Source organism: Thamnophis sirtalis, unplaced genomic scaffold (assembly GCF_051295495.1).
Source record: "Thamnophis sirtalis isolate CommonGarterSnake01/CBP01778 unplaced genomic scaffold, rThaSir2_p1.2 scaffold_3, whole genome shotgun sequence".
Lineage (NCBI taxonomy): Eukaryota > Metazoa > Chordata > Lepidosauria > Squamata > Natricidae > Thamnophis > Thamnophis sirtalis.
Genome location: NW_028261383.1, coordinates 13626949 through 13648785, shown reverse-complemented (window position 1 = coordinate 13648785; position 21837 = coordinate 13626949). Strand labels below are relative to the sequence as shown.

The 21837-nt window shown below is 41.6% G+C and overlaps 1 protein-coding gene across 1 annotated transcript in view; it reads right to left on the bottom strand.

Annotated features, from left to right (window-relative positions):
- LOC148047225 (pregnancy zone protein-like) overlaps positions 1–21837 on the bottom strand; it is a 72429-nt gene that overhangs the window by 36449 nt on the left and 14143 nt on the right. Inside the window, exons 6-17 of the mRNA XM_087711343.1 lie at positions 18763–18931; positions 17745–17829; positions 14133–14250; positions 12491–12605; positions 10395–10504; positions 9519–9680; positions 7927–8142; positions 7350–7410; positions 5090–5235; positions 2359–2508; positions 1541–1696; positions 314–401 (exon numbers count right to left, since the gene is read on the bottom strand). Coding sequence (XP_087567469.1) covers positions 314–401; positions 1541–1696; positions 2359–2508; positions 5090–5235; positions 7350–7410; positions 7927–8142; positions 9519–9680; positions 10395–10504; positions 12491–12605; positions 14133–14250; positions 17745–17829; positions 18763–18931 — 1576 coding nt within the window. The remainder of the gene's footprint in view (positions 1–313; positions 402–1540; positions 1697–2358; positions 2509–5089; positions 5236–7349; positions 7411–7926; positions 8143–9518; positions 9681–10394; positions 10505–12490; positions 12606–14132; positions 14251–17744; positions 17830–18762; positions 18932–21837) is intronic.

The following is a 21837-nucleotide window of genomic DNA, read 5'->3' as shown; positions in this document are numbered from 1 at the left end:
ATGCAGCCAGCCACTCTCTTCCAGGTTTCATTGCGCACAAGCACGAAGACCAGCTAGCCGGCGCACATGTGCACAATGGAACCCGGAAGTGAAGCTGGCTGCCTTGCGCATGTGCACTGGCCATCTGCTCACTTCTGAGTTTCGGTGCTCTGCCGTGCACGCTAATATGTGCGCGCACACATGCACTGCTTTGGCAATCTGTGCCACAAAGGTTAGCCACTGCTGCTTTAGAACAAAGCCATGAGAGCATTTTATTTTACATTTCCAGAGCGCATATCCCACATATTCAGCCCTCCGTGGATCAAATACTTACTGGGGTATCCGTAAGTTACTCTAGGATAGGAATGGCATATGTTCGGCTTTAGTATTTTAGTGCTAGTAAAAACTTTTAAACCCAAGCCCTGTCAAAGGAATGAAGAAGTCACAGTGAAACATTTCAGAAAGCATGAACATTTTTCTTAAAAGTCCAAGGTGAAATTCCAATTTTCTTGCAGCTGAACTCAAGTCTTGTGACTTTTTCAGCAACTGCCTGGAAATAATTTACTTCTGTAAATCAACTAGTCTACAACCCGGGATTTCCAGGTGCCGTTATCTAATCAATCTAAGGTAATGGCTCAAATCAGATTCAATGCTTAGAACTTTTTGGGAGGGGAGGCATCCATCAAGTGATTTTGGAAACAGTATGGAAGGAGTTTATCCTCACTTGTATCAAGGTAGATTTTTTTCAGCCTAAATTATAATCCTGAACTTCCAACAGGTTTCTGGCCTCCTGTTAAACCAATCCAACCTTACTTCACTGTTTGAGATCAGCTAAGCAGTTTAGTTCTTATCAATTGCTTTGTTGTTGTTGTTAATTGCGAAGTCATGTCCAACCCATCGCGACCCCATTGGCACCGTTCCTCCATGCCTTCCTGTCCTCTACCATCCTCTGGAGTCCATTTAAGCTCACGCCTATTGCTTCGGGGACTCCATCCAGCACTTCATTCTCTGTTGTCCCATTCTTCTTTCGCCCTCAATCGTTCCCAGCATTAGGCTCTTCCCCTATGAGTCCTTCCTCCTCATTAGGTGGCCAAAGTATTTGAGTTTCATCTACAGGATCTGGCCTTCTAAAGAGCAGTAAGCCTTGCTCTCCTCTAGGACTGACCGGTTTGATCTCCTTGCAGTCCAAGGGACTCGCAGGCATCGTCTCTAGTACCAGAGTTCAAAGGCCTCCATTCTTTGGCACACAGCCTTTCTTATGGTCCAACTTTTACAGCCATACATTGCAACTGGGAAAACCATAGCCTTGATTATAGGCATCTTTGTTAGCAAGGTGATGTCTCTGCTTTTTTAGTATGCTGTCTAAATTTGCCATAGCTTTCCGCCCCAGGAGCAAGCTATCAATTGCTACCCTGCCTCTATTCAAACCAGGAAACTGAGCTAAGGGTTTTTGTCTAAATCTCAAGAAATCTCAATACTAAAATGAGCTTGAAGAGGGAGTGACACATTATTATAGAATAAACTGGAAATTTCACCTTCCAGAAGCAGCAGAGAAGCTCACCTTAAGAATTTTGGAAACATCGGCTTCCTCACGAGAAAAAGGGATAGGGCGATAACGGATACCACCCACTTCAATATTTTCCATTTTGATGCATGGCTTCCATTCATTTTCAAAGTGCAGCTCATGTGAAGAAGGGGCTGGTAGCAATGCATAGATCTGAAAAGAGAGGCATTGCAATTCAGTAAATCTGTCCATCTCATGCGGGATCCCCAGAGAAGAGCAACAAAGATGATTATGGGACTGGAGACTAAAACATATAAAGAACGGTTGCAGACATGTTAGACTTACACAGTTCCTGCAACCGTTCTTCATACGTTTTAGCCTCCATCCCCTAATTATTTTTGTTGCTCTTGTCTGCACTCTTGTTAGAGTTTCAACATATTTTTTACATTGTGGTGACCAAAACTGGATGCAGTATTCCAAGCGTGGCCTTACCAAGGCATTATAAAATGATATTAACACTTCACGTGATCTCGATTCTATCCTTCTGTTTATGCCGCCTAGAACTGTGCTGGCTTTTTTGGCAGCTGCTGCACACTGCTAGCTCATATTTAAATGGTTGCCCACTAGGACTCCAAGATCCCTCTCACACTTACTACTGTTGAGCAAGGTGCCACCTATACTGTACCTGTGCATTTCGTTTTTCTTGTCTAAATGTAGAACCTTACTCTTTTCACCATTGAATTTCATTTTGTTAGATAGCACCCAATGTTTAAGTCTGTCAAGATCATTTTGATTCTTAAGCCTATCTTCTGGAGTGTTGGCTATTCCTGCCAGCTTGGTGTCATCTGACTTCATAGGTTCTCCATGTGACTCACCTTCTCATGGGAAAGCTCGGCTTCAGGTTTCAACAGAAAGATACTCTGGTCAACAGCATTGAAAGCACAGAGGGAGCCAGGGGAAGCAGCAAGATGGAGTTGAGTTTTCTGGCCAGGCAGGCCTTGTTGATCAGAGAACCACAGTCTGGCCTGCAAACATAAACCAGATCTTTGAAAAGGGCTTTTCTTTCTGCTAAATGGAATAAGAAATGGAAAAACAACATGATCCACTTGGTCAGGAAGGCCAACAGAGACTCCATTTTCTTAGGGTCTTGTGTAAAAATAGGGTGGAACAACAACCGATTACGTCCTCATTTATTGCATCACGGTATGGCATGCCGGTCTGATAGCCACGGATAGAAAAACGTTACAGAGGGTGGTGAGCACAGCACAAAACATCGTGGGCTGCCCCCTGACGCCCCCTAGGTCAGATTGCTGCCTGAGAAGAGTGAGGAAAATCCTCAGGGACAACTCTGGACAGCACTTCTTTACCCTCCTACCTTCAGGAAGGAGATATAGAAGCATAGCCAGCTGCCCAAACAGGCTGAAGAACACTTTTTATCTGTGGGCTGTCAGACTCCTCAATACAAAATAACATCATAACTACAGAGTATGATGGACTTGCAGGGCCGGCACAATGCGTAACATGTTCACACTGGTGTAATGGGACTGGGTGTTTGTTAATATGATTTACTGGGTTAGGGATGTTTTTTTTCTTTTTGTCTTCACTGTGAATTGTGTTGGGGGAGGTGCACTGAGGGAGCTCAACTAATCTCATTGTACATATGTTATGCACTTATGCAATAACAACAACAACAACAACAACAACAACCCCATCTCCGAGGAGCTTTACCTTGTTGTGGTGGAGGGGCTTGCATGCTCTAATGATCCTAAGGGCTATGCTGAACAGGTACAACCATATCAGACAGGTCTTAGGTGAAGGGCCAGACAAAATTTGCTCCACAACCCATTCAAATATGGTGAATACGGAAAAAATGAAATTTATGCCAGCTGAACCGTCTCCTGGATTAACAAGGATTCCATTGGATGCTATGGCTCCTGGGCATTCTGTGCAAAATGAGCTACAGGGCTCAGCTCCCTCTGCTAGGCAACAAGGGCATGGACCTGACAAGCTACTGGAAGAAAAAGCAAAAAAGCGAAAAAACTGGACTAGGGAAGAAAACATCTCTATTATGAAAGCTTACTATCAGTCTGAGCCAGCAAAACGTGGATTTCAAAAACGAATGTATCAGATTTGGAAGGTGAACCACACGGACTGTGATATCAGTGAACAAAGGCTAATGGACCAACAACGTGCAATTCTAAGCCACAAATTCTTCACTACAGCAGAATTAATAGGAACTGAAGAGAAAGCAACTAATGGTCTGAGTATACCAACAAAGAAGAGTAACATCAAGAATGATTTGCAGACTCAAAAGCAAACTGAGGAAGAAAGGGAGGAAGAGGATGCTGAAATGGATGAAGATAAAGAACAAGGAAGCACTGAAGAAAAAACACCAACAGATATTGCTCAATTAGCTGAGAAAATAAAGCATCAAATGAAAGATGCTGAAAGAACACATTTGCCAAAGCTGAACCAAGTGAACCGGAAAGAATTGAGAAAGGTACTAAAAAAGGTCAATGAGGCTGTGCAAACCATTCAAACCACTACTTTAGCTGAAGCAAATCAGCTGATGTATGCAGCAGCCTTCATAACCACCAAAGAATTGAGTTTGAAAATACAAAAGAACCAAAGAGGCAAGAAGAGGAAGCCTAAATGGAAAATTCGGTTGGAATTGAAGATCAAAAACCTTCGTGGAGACTTGAGCAACTTGAAGAACCTAAGGCAAGGTCAGCTAAAGAACAAGCAGGTCAAAAGCAGCCTGGAAGCAAGATACGATTTGGAGAATAAAGAGATTGTGATAGTAATTGAAGAGCTGAAGCAGAGGGTTGTTGCCGTTGCTGAAAAGATTAAAAGATATGAAAACTGAGTAACTCAATTCAAGGAAAACTCACAGTTCAGAGCAAATCAGAACCAGTTTTATAAGAGCTTAGAAAGTGGAGATGGAGTAACAACAAATGAAAAGGGAAAGCTCTGAAATTCTGGAAGAATTTGTGGGAAAACAACAAGAAGCACAACAGAAATGCAAATGGATCAAACAGATTGAGGATTCTATTAAAGTGCATAAAATGTAAGATGTGAAAATAACAAAAGAAATGGTGCAAAGACAGCCCAGCCTCCTGCCCAAGCATGAGACCTTACACCATTTCTGACAAATGGCAGTTCAATCTGTTCTTGACAGCCTCTAGAAATCTCTCCTTGATCAGTTTGCATCAATCATTCCTTGTCTGGCCTTCAGGTGCCTTGGAAAATAGATTGACACCCCACCCTCCCTCTTTGTGGCAACCCCTCAAGTATTAGAAAATTGCTATCACGTCTCCCCTGGTCCTTTGCATTATATTTTCAAATGTCTTCTTTCAGGCTTCTCTTCTGCTTGATTTGTCCAATGTACACATTTTTCCAGCATATTCCTAGTAAATGACCATTAAATCTGGAGGTCTTCTTGTTCAGCCCCCTGTTCCAAGGTCCCTTCTTATTCTGTAATACTGTAAATCTATGTTGTCTTTTCTGTGTGCTCAGTCCAGGTCAGAAGGGAAGCCCATTAACCACATGGTCAGTATGCTATTTCCGAAACATGATTAAAAGTGGCCATTTTGTTTCTTCACTTACCTTGTTGGGGAAACACTTTTCTACAGTGAAATCTCTTGAGTGAGCAACAAGTTCTCCGCTGGGCAAAATGGTGTAGAGGAACAAGCGGGTTATGGGTGCAGTGTCAACATCCACCAAGAGATCCAAAAGGAAGTCGCCTTTGGGTTCTAAAGCAAGAAAATCCCAGGTGGAGGAGAGAGGGGGGGGGAGGGAGGGAGGGAGAGGGAGAGAGATTGAAAAGGGGAAAGTTAGAAGGAATTAATTCCAGTTGGAATACGTCAGGCAACCACAACAGGTGAGGAATGTGGGATAGAAGTGGATCATGGAAGAATCAGGAGCTGGAGGGCTTCAACTGCTCTCTTCTCCTTCATAGTTGCATGTACTTGCCTTAGCCATGAATCAGCAGGTGAATCTCCCTCTAGTAACATCATCTACCACACAGGAGGGGAACAGACATAAAACACGCCACGTGGCACATGCCATGGAGCCCTTTGCTATCTTAGAAAGTAAGGATGTTGCCTCAGACCCCTGTCTCAGTGCTGTTAACATGTTTCCCGGAAAATAAGACCCAGTCTTATTTTCTTTTGGGCTCCAAAATAAGCACTAGGGTTTATTTTTGGGGGGTGTCTTAATTTTTTTCCCATTTACGAGAGGCCCGCTTCTTCTGTTTGTTTGCAGTGAGGCGGGAGGCCGTGCCACCGCAGTGAGGTGCAGGGAGATGGAACTGCCCCACATGCCCTGCACTGGCTTACTGTAGCTCAGGGCCCTCACACCCAGGCTATCCATGACCCAAAAACTCTCTTGCCTTGCGGTGGCAGCTCCAGCATATCACTCAGTCTCCTGCTCTATTGGGGTCATGAACAAGCAGAAGTGGTCCAGAGGTGAGGCAGTTTTTGGGGTGTGGATGGCCTGTGTGTGGGGGCCCTGAGCTATGGTAAGCCGGTCTGTGGCTTGTGGGGGGGGGCAGCTCACCTCGCCTCATGGCCGCAGCACCCCTTCCTCCTCACTTCACCATGTGTTGGCAGCACCGCAAGTAACCAGATGGAATGGGCAGGCTGTGCAGGCACTTAAGTAGGGCTTATTTTGGGGATAGGGCTTATATTAGGAACAATCACAAAAAATGGCTTGGCCTTATTTTCAGGATAGGTGTTATTTTCAGGGAAATACAGTAGTAGTGCCTCTCCAGCAGTGGTGGGTTTCAATTTTTTTTAGAACCTCTTCTGTAGGTGTGGCCTGCTTTGTGGGAGTGGCTTGCTGGCCATGTGACCGAGTGGGAGTGGCTTACCAGCCATGTGACCGGGTGGAAGTGGCCAACTTGTAAAATGTAGTGAAACTCACTTAACAACGCTCTTGCTTAGCAACCCAAATGTTGGCTTGGAAACTCTGGCATTTGAAGCACGCAAAGTCTTCAAGCTCTCAAGTTACAAGACCCTTGCACCCCTGACTCTTTAGAAAAAAACCCCAGGGATGTTCAAACTTGACAGCTTTAAGACTTGTGGACTTCAACTCCCAGAATTCCTTCTCTCGCTCTTCCTCTTGATGATGTGCGGACGGGCAGAGAGAGGGAGCTGGAACCGGTTCTAAAAGGCACTGTAGATTTGTGGAACCTCTTCTATAGAAGAGGTTCGAACTATCAGGAACCCACCCCTGATCTCCAGGGTCTCTGCCCCCTGGAGAGGCACTACTAAGGGTTGAACTTAGAGTCTTTTGCATGCCAAGAAGTTGGGAACTCCACTCTCTTCCCTCTCTTTCATCCTCCTGCCTTGCATGCATTTGCTTTCCTCAAAAGCAAAGTCACATTTAGCATGCTAGGCAGCTGCTCTGAGAGGCTGAACCTCTATGCCTCTCTGTGGTTCCCCAAGAAGGGCTTGTCCGAGAAGAAAGGGTAGTAGGCAACTGGTCAGCCTGGTGGCTGCAAAAAGATATCACCGTGATACTCAACCAAAACTCAGGATGAAGGAAGTGGCTGCAGAGATTTGGGAGGAATGGCCTGATCATTCTACCCCACTGTCCCCATCCTTTCCTCTGCTCACTGGCAAGGCTGGCTGTAAGTACCCACAATCCTTTCTCTGCCAGTCTGAAATAGGATATTTCAACCAATTGCAAAGGGCAAAACTTTGCAGACAAGCGAGGGGCATCCAGCATTCAGCAAGGGAGAATTGAATTCCCTACAGATTGACACACTTCAAGCCCAGCACTTGAAATGGTAGTGACAAACACTCCAGGGAAGCTTTTTTCCCAAGCATGGAGGCGAATGCAAACTGGTGGAGGGAGCATTTACCTTTTCCCTGGATTGGCTGTGTGTGAGTCCCAGATCGTTTGATGTCTCCCTTAGTCATCACCTAGAAAACAAAAGAGCAATTCTTGCAATGCAGGTCAAAAACTGGCAGGGGATTGATGGAATGGTGGCAGCCATCACCTTTTCTTGTTTGACTGCCTTCTGTCAATACCCTTGATCAAGATACTTTCAATAGTCCCCTGAAGTTGGGCAAGAGGGTTTCCAGTCATTTAGCAGCAAGCAACTCATCAACAGTAGCCTGAGCCAAAACAGTGCTTGAATTTAGTTTTTTTTTAAAAGCAGCCAGTCCTCTGAAATTCACTCTAAAACCACAAGGGAAGAAGCTGAAGATCTGGGGCATAATGACATCCTACTCACTAGGACCCATGGCTCCTAAAATTGGTATAAGTGCAATCTCCGCCTTCTAAAAGGTTTCCCAATTGGGATTTACGCCATTGGTGAAATCTAAAATCTTACTATTCTACCTGTTGAATCTTCATTAATCTATATTTACATTATGTACTCCTAAAGTATATCCTTGCTCCAGAAAAAAAGAAAATATCTTTGTTTTCCAACTCACCAAATAATAAAAGATAATTTCCTTCTTCACCGCATTTGGATCCAGGAGAAAATGCACTCGAATTTGCTCTGTGCTGCCACAGCTAAATGTTTTTGGCAGAGGGTCAATGTGGAGGTAACTTTGACTTGGTGAGTAAAATCGGTTTACTGTGTGCGAGTCACGCTCATGATAAATGGGGACTGAATGTTCACAGCTTTCATTTTCTTTGTAAACGGCCTGTTTATAGAAAGGGAAAGAAACCACTTTGCTTAAAGAACAATATATATGGGCATACCAGCTGCTTTGACAAAACACCTAATCATTCCCCTGGTTCAGCTGATAAGGAAGGAGAGCTTGTGGCTTAGAGGTTAATATAACTGCCTAATATATAAAACAGCCCAAGTTCAAATCCCAGTAAGGGGATTGGCTAGCCGATGAGAGCTAAATTGCTTGAAATAGAACTATACTACTCTCCATTTATTTATCAGCAAAAGAAGAAGACACACACATTCAGTTATTAAGTATAATTACTTCATTTAGTAATTATATTTGGTGATATTGATATGAAAATGATGTGAAATGAAAGGTGATTTGAATATCTATCTATCTATCTATCTATCTATCTATCTATCTATCTATCTATCTATCTATCTATCTATCTATCTATCTATTCACCAAATATAATTACTGAATGAAGGAAAGAGCTAGACCAGTGTTTTTCTCGCCATGCTGACTGAGGAATTCTGGGAGTTGAAGGCCACAAGTCGTAAAACTGCTAAGGTTGGAGACCCCTATGGACCAATAAATTCAGGTCAGTACCCTTATTTCCTCAAAAATAAGACCTCCCAAGATAATAAGCCCAATTGGGCTTTTGAACTAAAATAAGCCCTCCCAGCAGCCATGAAGTGACCACGCTCGCCACCTCCTGCACCTCAAAAATAATAAGACCTCCAAAAAATAAGGCCAAGTGCTTATTTTGGGGCCAAAAGAAAATAAGACCCTGTCTTCTTTTTGGGGAAACATGGTAATATTGCAGGGATGCCTACAGCAAAGTATGAGACAGCAGGGCAGGTCCCTCCTTTAGACACCTTCATTATGAGATGGCTGCGGGGAACAAAAAATACATTTTGCTGGATTTCTTTACCCTGCAGCAGAGCTCCAAGGTACACAAGAGTGACCCCTTTGTATGTTGTGCATCTGAAATACACATCCAGCAAAACAACTGTTATGTGATGAAGAGCAGAACTGAAATACATGCTATGAATGTGAGTGTCCTACAAGAAAAAAAAGGGGACGTTCTCAAAGCTGTGGGAAAATTGGAAAATGGCAAGGCTGCAGGCGTAGATGGTATAGCGGCAGAAATTTTCCAGTGTGGAACAGGCAATCTGCTTATGTAATGGCAATGCAATTTGTTGAATGTATGTGAAAACGACATCTGTGTCAAACAATTGGAGAAATATTGCTATTGTTCCGCCATTTCAAAGGGAGGGATAACGAGCAAATGCAGAAACCACAGGGGGATGCATTTGTGAGTTCTCCCGAAGATGGTGCTTAGCAAAATTTGGATTGAAAAGGGCACAACCGGGGATTGTTTTTCATTCCAAAATACTCACCTGCAAATTGATGGACTCCTCTGTGAAGTTAGATGTATCTATGGAAAACTGTATTCGTCCTTCCTCATTGGTTGTGTACCTGGCTGTGTATTCCACAGAAGGTACTGTAACCGCAATGCTCTCATTAGCCATTGGCACATCCATACCATCCACCAGTTTCATCTACATGTGGAAAAAAAAATTAACCCACATCCAATGATTTTAGATTTGAACTCTCATTAAGGGCATATCTGGAGGGACAAAAGTCAAGCTGGTGGGCTGTGACCATGCCATCAAAGCCTTGCCTGGTTTTTATGTGTATTGCACATGTGACACTTGTTAAAAAGGGCAAGGACTTTGATGCCCGGCCACCATCTTGCCTTTTTTGACTTACCTATGAATATTCATTGTTCAAGGGCCTTAACAGCTTTGTGGGTCTTCTTATGGGTCCCTCTCCTAAGCTGAGAAAGGCCAAGATTCCTGAGAGGGGGGGCTGCTAACATAGGTGGAATATTTATAAAAATAACCACCTCCACCCCAAATCTCACCCCAAATTTTAAAGGCTAAAATTATTGTGCTAAACTCCCTTGGGAAGATCACTAAAGGAATTGTGGCAGGCTATAGGCTATATGTGATCTTTGGTCTGTCCTTTTTTTCACCCCTCCTGTATTGACTAAAGAATTTAGGGGCTCTTCTGTGAACTCTGGGTGGGGAGGATAGATAGCAGTTGAGGTTGTTGAGAAATGCCACCTGTAAACATTTGCAAGAAAACAACCAAGCAGAGAGCATCGAGGACCCCTCAAATGCCATCTCCTTGGACTTGGGCAAAGAGCTACTGGTTGAAAATCAATGTTCAGCTCTTCCCCACCACCAGCCATCTCTTTCCTGCTTCCTTACCTGCAGGAAAAGGGGGATCCCAGGCTTATAATAAGGCTCCGCGTTTTCAAAACTCAGTTTGCTCACTGTCGAAATGATGGTTATGATGATCTCACTTGTCCTTACCACCCCTGTCAAAAGAGAGGAAGCATTGAAGAACACGGGAAAGGCGGAGGCTTAAGGGGCAGCATGGGCAGGGTGGGGGTTAGAGGATATTGCCATGCACTTCAAATCCACAGGCTCTGAGTTAGCAACAGGTGTATACAGTGAGCTCCCCCTTCGGGAGATGTGCAATGGGGAGCCAGAAACCAGTCTTATCTATTATGCTCTCACCTCTTTTGGAACTGCCCTCCAGACATTAGCATTGATTCTTCCAGTTAACACTGTATTCAAGAGGCTAAAATCTGCAGGAATAATGCTAATGCAAATGAAAGTAAATATGCATGTCCCGGGATAATATTGCAGGATCCAATCTGGGTTGGTCACTAGGACCAAAGATTTATTCTTCCAAGCTTTCTGGCTCATGCTGGAACCTATATCCAGGGTACTTCTCTCTCTCTCTCCCTCTCCAGAATATGTGCTTTGGGCTGCTCAATTTATACAGTTTCCAGCTGTGTGTAGATTTTAGTTATTAGGTCATTAATGACTGACAATTAAGTCACTAATTTTGTTCTATGTCACAGTGTGGCATATTTTTTGTATAATTTTGCAAGTGAATGTGCAGAGTAAATCAGAGTAGAGTAGAGTAGAGTAGAGGAATAGAACAGAACAGAACAGAATAGAATAGCTTTATTGTCACTTTGAATGTACACAAATTGGCATACATTAAAATGAATGTTTTTGTTGCATGCAGCTCTTAAAGGGTCACCACCTCCGATGTACACTACATAAATATGATAAAATAAATAAATACAGAATTATGCATATACACACATATGTATATTATATGACACAGAGACACAACACAGTCCAGTTCAGATGTCTACAAGTGCATGGCGAGAAAAATTAATCTTGTGAGTTTACCAAATGGATGGCATAGGGAAGAAAGCTGTTACAGAATTGGGTAGTCCTGCTAGAAATATTTCGAAACCTCCTCCCAGAGGGGAGCAACAGAAACAGACTGCAAAGTGGGTGTGTGGAGGCTCTAACAATGCTTTGAGCTCTAAGCACATAGTACTTATAAGCAGAATCCTGAACAGCGGGAAGCGAGCTTCCTCTGATCTTCTTGAGTGTCCTTACCTCTTTCTGTATGGACTTTCTATCTGAGGCACTGCTGCATAGCAATATCTACTAGAAAGTGGTTGCTTTTATGTTACCGAAATTTATAACATTCAGTTGAAATGATATCATTGCCTTTGTATTGTACAATCTTGTAAGCTGTCTAAAGTCTAGGACCGGGTCAGATTACAAATGAATTAGATCAAATCTGGTCTGAGAGTAATACAATGATCTCCCACGCCCGTCATAGATCAAAAGATGCTGATCTATTGAAACCCCCATCAACCCACACAGCCCTTGTTCAGATGTCTTACAGCTAGAAGCTCCATAGAGCAGCAGTTCTCCAACATGTTGGCCTCAGGAACCCTTTACAATCTTAAAAATGATTGAGATTATATCTATAAATGTATACTGTATTAAAAATTAAAACTGAGAAGTGTTAAAGCATTCATTTATTTGACTTTCCAGACTCCCTGAAAGGGTCAATTGGGAGATCACACTTTGGGAATCATTGCACTGGCCATTCATAAACTGCCTGAATAGCACTAGACTTATATACCACTTCAAAATGCTTTCCAGCCCTCTAAATGGTTTACAGAGTCAACATCTTGCCCCCAACTATCTGGGTCCTCATTTTACCGACCTCAGAAGGATGGAAGGCTGAGTCAACCTTGAGCCTGGTGGGATTCGATCTGCCAAAATGCTGGCAGCTGGTGATCAGCAGAAGTAACTTGCAATACTGCACTCTAACCACTGCGCCATCACTACTGAAGCCCTTCAGCACAGGAAAGTTCACTGCTTCATACAGCCCGTTCTATCAGTTCACCTCTCATCCAGTTGGGAGGTTCTTCCTAAGATCTAGTCCAAGCCCTTTTCCCTGCTGCTTCCTAAAAAGATACCTGTGCCTTCCTCGGTCATCTTGCCTTCTACCGTAATACTCTTTTCCAAATCATTTTGCTTCAGATGAAAGTTCTTGGCTTCTATCACCTTGGAGAAACATCCCTGCCCATTTGCCTGTAAGGGAAAGCAAAAAATACTAACCAAGAAACCAGTCATTTTAAAGGCTGTGCTTCCTTATTTGTGGCTTTCTTCAACTAGCTGTATTCATTGGAATTGAAAGTCCATAAGTCAAGTTCAACCCCCTGCTCAGGAAATTAACTCAGTTGATCCCCCACCTACAGTGGCTTTCATGGAATATATCTGACTCTGTCCCAATTGCTCCATCAGTCCTCCGACGCAGAAAAAGAACTAAATTCTCTTTCCCAGGGTTAACAGGAGCAGAGAAGTGGGATCTTCAAAAGAAGAATGGAAAAGAATACTAGGATGTTGTATTTGTGTGGTCGAGTGGTTGTGTATGACCCGCTTCAAGGTGCTAGTCGTTACTTTTAAAGCCCTACATGGTATTGGACCTGGCTACCTGAGAGACCGCCTTCTGCCATTTACCTCCCAACGACCAATAAGATCACACAGGTTGGGCCTCCTCCGGGTGCCGTCGACTGGACAATGCCGGCTGGCGGCTCCCCGAGGGAGGGCCTTCTCTGTAGCTGCACCGGCCTTGTGGAACGAGCTACCTGCTGAGATCCAGACCCTCACCACTCTCCCGGCCTTCCGTAAAGCGACCAAGACCTGGCTGTTCTGGCAGGCCTGGGGCTGTTGATGAAATTCCAGCCCCACTTGATGGAATGGATGTTGTATTGTTTTTAATTGTGTATTTTTAAATATTTTAAATGCTTTTTACTTGTTGTGAGCCGCCCAGAGTCCCTAGGGAGTGGGCAGCATACAAATTCTATTAAAGTTTAAAGTTTAAAGTTTAAAGAGAGGGGGAGAGAGAGCACAAGAGAAGGGAGAATTTATGACCCCCAAGTCATTCTGTAGGAGTCATTGTAATCACCTTTCCAAAGTTGTAGGCATTGTAGGAGGAGAACTCTGTTAGTTTAAGGTGGCAAAAAAAAAATCAGTAGTCTAATAACCCCTTTTCTGACTTATACATTTTGTTAAATGACATAAGCTTTCATGAACTGCAGCTCACAAAAATTACAGTCTTCTAATAAAATGTGTTAGTTGGAAAAGGCATCCCAGATTCCTCATTTTTTTCAAATTAGCTGCATACATACCCACTGGCACTCACACAACTCTGGAATCAAGAGGAATCAAGAGATGGCTGTTAATGCAAGCACAAAATGGGGCGTGGCAATAGGCAGGGGTGGGAATAATGTTTTTGAAATGTGGCAGATGGACATCAGTCCACCTGTTATGAAATCCATAAGAAAATCAAAAAGCTCTCAGAGAAACTGCCGGAAATTTCTGGAATAGGCATGTTTTGCGTCATCTAACTGCTTTCCCTGTCACTGAAGCTGATTAATGAGACCGTGTGAACTCACTTCCTTCATTTGAGGTCTGACAGTAGCCTTTGTTCCTCTGGTGAACCTCTTTAGTAGCTGGACTAACATTCCCATCTTCCAATTGGCCAGGCTGGCTCAAACTAGCATGAATCAGAACTAAAGAATTTGTGATGAACCACACATCCCATTGGAAACATACCTCTCCGCTGTACTCTTCACACAGTCTCACGTCTCTCTCTGGACATGGATTATATTGCTGATAGAGACGGCAGATGGTCATATTCACCAGGCCAGGGACAGGTTTCCCATAGGTATACCTGCATCCAGAACCAAACCGATTAAAGATACAGATTAACAGAGTTGGAAGTTACCTTACAGGTCTAGTTCAACACTCCACTCAAGCAGGAGACCCTACACCATTTCTGACAAATGCCAGTCCAGTCTCTTCTTGAAAGTCTCAAGTGATGAAGCTCTCATAACTTCCGAAGGAAACTTCTGTTCCATGGGTTGATTGTTCTCACTGTCAGAAAGTTCCTCTTTATTTCTAGGTTGAATCTTCTCCTTGATCAGTTTCCATCCATTATTCCTTGTCTGGCCTTCAGGTGCTTTGGAAAATCACTTGAGCACCCCCCTCCCTCTTCTCTGTGGCAGCCCCTCAAATATTGGAAGATTGCTTTCATGTCTCCCCTGGTCCTTCTCTCCACCAGACTAGCCATGCCCAGTTCCTGTAACTGTTCTTCATATGTTTTAGCCTCCAGTCCCCTAATGGTTGCTCTCCTCTGCACTTTTTCTAGAGCCTCAACATCTTCTTACAGTGTGGTGACTAAAACTGGATGCAGTTCTCTAGGTGTGGCCTTACTAGGGTTTTATAGAATGGTATTAGTAGCTCACTTTATCTTGATTGTATCCCTCTTGCATTGGCTTTTTTGGCTGCCGTTGCACATTGCTGGCTCATATTTAGCTGGTTGTCCACTAAGACTCCAAGATCCTTCTCACAGTAAGTTTTTGTGTGCCTTTATGATATAGAAGTGTGAAGGTTTGCCTCTTTTGTGAAAACAAGGTAGTCTGCATCTGCTCATTCTTTTGAACATTGCAACTTATTTTATCAGTATGAGAAATCCTCTTACCAGTGAGGATTGTAAATGTTGTTGTAAAGCGATTCACCAAACATGGGACTCCATTATTCCATCAGCATGATTGATTATGGACGCTGGTGGCAATGCTCTCTTTCTCTGGCTAATGCCTTAGGCTGGACAGCACGAGACTCATGACACAGTGATGGCACCTATCTTGCAAAGGGTGTTTCAAGGAAGGCTTGAGACTGACAATGCATCTTATCTGTGTATTGTGCCTAAATCAATGGAAAGGGGACTAGAACATTGCATGAAGAGGAGGGAATGGGGAAATTCACAGAGTTGGCCATACCCCACATTTTCCTACATGTTGTAGAACAGAGGAGGAATTACTTGGTCTCCTCCTCTCCATCTCATCTCTATTCTGCTGCTGTGGTGTATGTCAAAGATTTAAAAATAGAATAAGTAAAGACTACTCCCATTGGCTTTATACAAATTATGTGCAGCATTTGGGTGACAATGGAAAGTTTCGTGCCTTTCAATATACAGCCAGAGATATGTAGATAATTGTAGTTCTTATCTGCTCTTCACGTTTCTCCATGTTTTTCCCTTGTTTTTATCCCAATTTTGCCTATTAACTGTTTCTGATGTTTGCTGATTTGTTAAATCAATGAATATATATGTGTGTGTATGTATGTATGTATGTATGTATGTATGTATGTGTGTGTGTGTGTGTGTGTGTGTGTATATGTATGTATGTATGTATGTATGTATGTATGTATGTATGTATATATATATATATATATATATATATATATATATATATATATATATATATATATATATATATATATATATATATATATATATATATATATATATATATATATATATATATATATATGTTAGCCACTAAGCCACAGGCTCTCCTCCTTTATCAGCTAAGCCAGGGAAATAGGTATTTAAGGGTATGGCTAGCTGATACATGTATGTATGTATGTATGTATGTATGTATGTATGTATGTATGTATGTATGTATGTATTTAGAGTCACAACCCCTGTTATGCCCAAATATGGGAGGAAGTTTACTGCTTCCATTCTCTGTCTATCGGCTCGTCACAAGAGACCATCCAGACAGAAACCCAATATTTTTACTGTTGCCTTTGTTACATTTGTGTTGTATTTGTGCTGAGAAATAAATAAAGAGAGACTAGTATAGATCTATGTCAAGCTATTTAGCTCTCATCAGCTAGCCATACCCTTACTGATTTGTTAAATCAATGAATATATATGTATGTATGTATGTGTGTGTGTGTGTGTGTGTGTGTGTATACACACACACATAGATACATATACATATACATATACATATACATATACATATACATATACATATACATATACATATACATATACATATACATATACATATACATATACATATACATATACATATACATATACATATACATATACATATACATATACATATACATATACATATACATATACATATACATATATATATATATATATATATATATATATATATATATATATATTTAAAGTCACAACCCCTGGACGAGGACTCTTGTGACGAGCCTAATGACAGAAAGTGGAAGTGTGACCTTCCTCCCATACTTGGGCATACCAGGGGTTGTGACTTTAAGTATATACCTCCCACCCTGGCTGGCTGATATAGGAGTCGTTCTCTGTAGCTCAAATGGTTAACTCCCTGCCTGGGAGGCAATAGAGCACAGGTTCGATTCCCAAACTTGGGTATGGCTAGCTGATGAGAGCTAAATAGCTTGAAATAGATCTATACTAGTCTCCCTTTATTTATTTATCAGCATAAATATAATATATATATATATATATATATATATATATATATATATGTATGTATGTATGTATGTATGTATGTATGTATGTATGTATGTATGTGTGTATATATATATATATATATATATATATATATATATATATATATATATATATATATATATATATATATATATATATATATGGAGAGCCTGTGGCTTATTGGCTAATATAACTGCCTAATATGTAATACAGCCCAGGTTCGATTCCCAGTAAGGGTATGGCTAGCTGATGAGAGCTAAATAGCTTGAAATAGATCTATACTAGTCTCCTTTTATTTATTTATCAGCACAAATGCAACCCAAATGTAACAAGCAACATTAAAAAAATGGCTTTCTGCCTGGATGGCTCCCAGAGTGAGCCGATTGACAGAAAAGGGAAGCAGTATGCTCCTTCCCATATTTGGTCATACCAGGGGTTGTGACACAATACATACCTATTTCCCTGGCTTAGCTGATAAAGGAGGAGAGCCTGTGGCTTAGTGGCTAATATAACTGCCTAATATGTAATACAGTCCAGGTTTGATTCACAGTAAGGGTTTGGGTAGCTGATGAGAGCTAAATATATTGCTGGAATAGAATTGCTGAATAGAATTTGCTAGTATAGAAATGCTGTATAGAATTGCAAGGGTTTACTCTGAACTGGATATAGGGAGTGCCAGGGGCAAAAAATGCATCATTTCCCAACACATGGCTTCTAAAAAGTTATCATGTCTTGTCACCATCTTGACTCTTTGATACCCTCCCCATGTTCCCACCCCAAAGGAAAGTGCTGGCGATAAGACAGATATCCAAGGAGAAGTCCTCCATTCTCCCTTTTCCCCCAAAATAAAGAAGCAAAACCTTATTAGAACTCACCTCCCACAAACGGTCACTTCGAATTTTGTGGCTAGAATTGAGATTTGCTTTGATGCATTCACCAAAACTTCAAATTTGGGTAATACTAAAAAGAGGAGAGAAATGTCAACTCTAAAGGAGAACTTCATACACTCTTCAAACCATGCAGAGTCCTGTTTTGCTATCCTATAATATTAAAATGGTGTTGAACCCTAGCTGAAAATTACGAGCCTCTCTAAAAGCTAACCCAGTGTCAGAATTAAGCATACATCCTATAAATTTATTGATTTTTTTCTGCCATGGCTGGTCGCAAGCCTAGCTTTGGGTTCTCTTCCTAGGCAAAATGGAAATACAGATGCTAAGGTAATGTTTCTCTGTTTCAGCAACTTTAAGATGTGTGGACTTCAACTCCCAGAATTCCCCACTCCACACAAATTAAAGTGCTGACTTACTTCAAATGGACTAAATTAAAGATTGTGTCCAAAATCCAGGACCTATTATTCCTGCGGGATTGAAATTTGGCAAAATAACAACAGATTCAAGACCATCATAGTCAGTTGCAGTCACATGTTCATTATTTCAATCACCTCTTGCCCACTTTCCACAAAAAAAAATCAATGGGGAAGCTGGCAGGAAGTCGGAAGTCATTCCCAATCCTATTGCTTTTTTGCCCTCCCTTGATCATTCTGTTATTCAGTTGAGATAAGGAAATATCTCTGAAACAATGACCTAGTGAGCCAGAGGTTGTCTAGCATAACTTCAAGTACTGGCTGGGGAATCCTGGGAATTGAGTTTACATATCTTAAAACTAGTGTTCTTGAGAAACATTGTGCTGAGTCAATATTTCGAAATCCAGGAGCCTTGTTCAACACAAGAAGAATCCCTCTTGTGGTCACAAGTTCATTCCAAGAATGCTCTAGAAGGTCCATAAATATCTCTTCTATTTCATTTATGAAAACATTCGTACAGAGAGATTGATAGGAACACAATCAGTATCCAATTCTACTCAGGGTTCACAAGTAGGCCTCATCCTTCTTACCATATTCTTCCACATTAAATGGCTGCTGAGTAATGTCCGTGGAGGATTTTTCTACCATCAATTTGTAGGTGCCTAAGGCAGGCTCCGAAGACAGGGGGAATGCCAGCTGGGCGAGACCCATGCTGAGCTGAACATCATTCCACTGGAACACACGGTTGTTCCTGGGGTCCTGTCAGTCACAAAAAATGCAAACACAAGATATTTTGGGGTTGATAGAACACTTAATGCCCCATCCCATCTTCTGGTTAATCTCTTCCTCCAATTTTTCAGATTCTGGGAATTATAATTAACCAATTCTTAAACAATTCACATGAAGATTGTTCTGTTATTCTGTTGGCTGCACAAATACATTTCCAAATCTTATTCAGCTGCTTTCAAGCTGCTTTGTATTAAATTTGCTATGGGCCAATTGAAAAGCTGGTGCCTCACTCGGATTGCACTGTATTCAGAGAAGGGGACTTGATAGGAATGGAGAACAGATGCTCACAGACAGATGTCTTGCAGAGGTAAAAGGGAAAATGCCTAGTTTTGGCTTAGTGGATAGATAAAACCATCACAATCACACAAATGGAAGGCCTTGTAATTACAGTTGATTTAGAACAACATCCTCGTCAGATGTCCTCCAAAAACATGGGCTGAAAATATTGGGAAACCTCACACAAGATCTTGTAAAGTCAAGTGTTTGGGAAAATGAATGCTTTTTAAAGCCTTAGGAACCAGACCAGCTGTGAGGCAGTTGGTATAAACAGTATTAGGAGGTATGTGGGTGTAAATAAAAATCAGGTTTCACCGCAGGCAAAGCTGTGAAAAAGACATCTTTAAAAAAAAAAATGGATCCATGAGTCTGCCTTCATTCAATCATAACCAATTGGCTCATTTCAAAAAAAATTACACACACACACACACACACACACACACACACACACACACACTTGTTATTTGCACTTCCCTAACAGGAAAATAGAGCACCTTTTCCATCTGGAAGCCCCCTTGGCACTTCTCCTAGTTTTCAAGCCAATTTGCAACCAATGTTATCAGATAACTTTACCTGGTCAATGACATTATCTCTTGATTTTGCAACAGAGACAGAAAAAAGAGAGTATTCCAGTTGTAAAATGAAACTTATTAGGACTTTGAGGCTGCTAGGAGGAAAAAAACAACAGCTTAAGACCAGTTAGCGAAGGTGCAATAATAGGTTTTGCAGTCTTCAGAAGTATAGATGAGTGGGGCAGTCATCACACAGACAAGAAGTAAGACTTTCTTGAGAAGGCAAGACTGTGATTAGCAACTTTAAGATGTATGGACTTCAACTCCCAGAATTCCCCAGCCAGTCAACTCTGGGAGTTGAAGTCCACACATCTTAACATTATCAAGATTGAGAAACACTGAGCTATGGAATATTAGCACTGGTTGGTTAGTTGATTGATTGATTGGTTGGTTGGTTACTAACTAACTAACTAACTAACTAACTAACTAACTAACTAACTAACTAACTAACTATCAAATGGCCACCCAATCCAACAAGAAATACTTGAGTGGGAGACCACCAGGAAATTCCACTGGACTAAAAAGTCAAAAAAGTGCCTAAGCAAAGGAATGGCAAACCACTTTTGTACTGCTGATGTTAGCCAAGTTGGAAATGGCTATTATCTTGATAGGAAATTTTAGGGCTATAAATTCAATTAAGATGTTGGGAAAAAAAGATTCCAGGAAATCGTGTGCATATTTCTGCCAAGAAGACTACCTGGACCTGTCCAGGATTGTATCAGATTAGTTTCTAGATGGAAAACCCCTAGGAAATTATTAAGCTTAAAATGGACAAGTTTTTTTAAAAAAATAATTCTGGGAGAAGACCATGGCAACTTACTTAAGTATGGTTGCTAATAACATTACCTGGGCAATGAGTCCAGGTGAAAACCAAGAGCCACTGGCAGATTTAATTCAGTTCTACTCTTAATTTGTGGAAATATATAAATAATAAAAACATTAAAATATTCCAGTCTTTGAGAGGTTGCCATAAAGAGGAGGGTGGCAATATATTTCCAGAGCACCAGAAGGCAAGAGAAAGCAATGGATGGAAACTAATCAAGGAGAGAAGCAACCTAGAATTAAGGGGAAACTTCTTAACAGAACAATTAACTAATGGAAGGACTTGCCCTAAGAAGTTGTAGGAACTTCATCACCGGAGGTTTTAAAGAAAAGATTGGACAGTCACTTGTCTCCTTCTTGAACAGGGGGTTGGACTAGAAGACAATGAAGGTCCCTTCCAGCTATATTCTGATTGAAACTACTGAGGACCAGAGGATGAAAAACTGGAATTTGTTTGCTCTTCTCTTTTCTAACCAGTTAAAACCCAAAGCAATGAACTGGGGTTGCCAAGTTCCCAGAACTTGAAACCCTGTCACTCAATCATTAACTGATGTGGGTAGATTTGGAAATCCTATTTCACCCCAATCAGAATAGGGAGGTACTGCCCCCTCCCTCCAAGTACTTCTGACTATATCTCCTTGGTAAAAAAATATTGCAATGGTGGTTAATATTTAAAACCTTTTTCTCCCCACTTCTGCCCCTGTAGTAAATCATATTAAAAAAATCTATTTGTTCTAGATAACCTAAGGCCATGGCATGCGTACCCATATCGGTGGGTACGCGAACTCAGCTCCAGCGCGCATGCTTTCAGCCCTTCTGGGCCCACCAGAAGTTGGGAAACAGGCTGTTTTCAACCTCTAGGGAGGTGGGGAAGTCCTTTTTCACCCTCCCCAGGCTCCTAGAAAGGTTCTAGGGGACGGGTGCATAGAATTATGGGTGTGGGCACGCGTGCACACAACCCCCTGTGCTCCCCCCACTTTTGGCACGCGATGCCAAAAAGGTTAGCCATCACTGACCTAAGGGAACAATTGTTCCCGCAATCTGAGTAGATTGTATCACATTCCAACTACTCATTCTGGAGAAGAAAATCAAATTCTGAAGCATCCATAAAAATATACTTCTACAATCAACTAGAAATTAAACTTTAATTCAAATCATAAAAATATACATTCAGTTCTTAAAAACAAAAACAGAACTCTGTGGAAC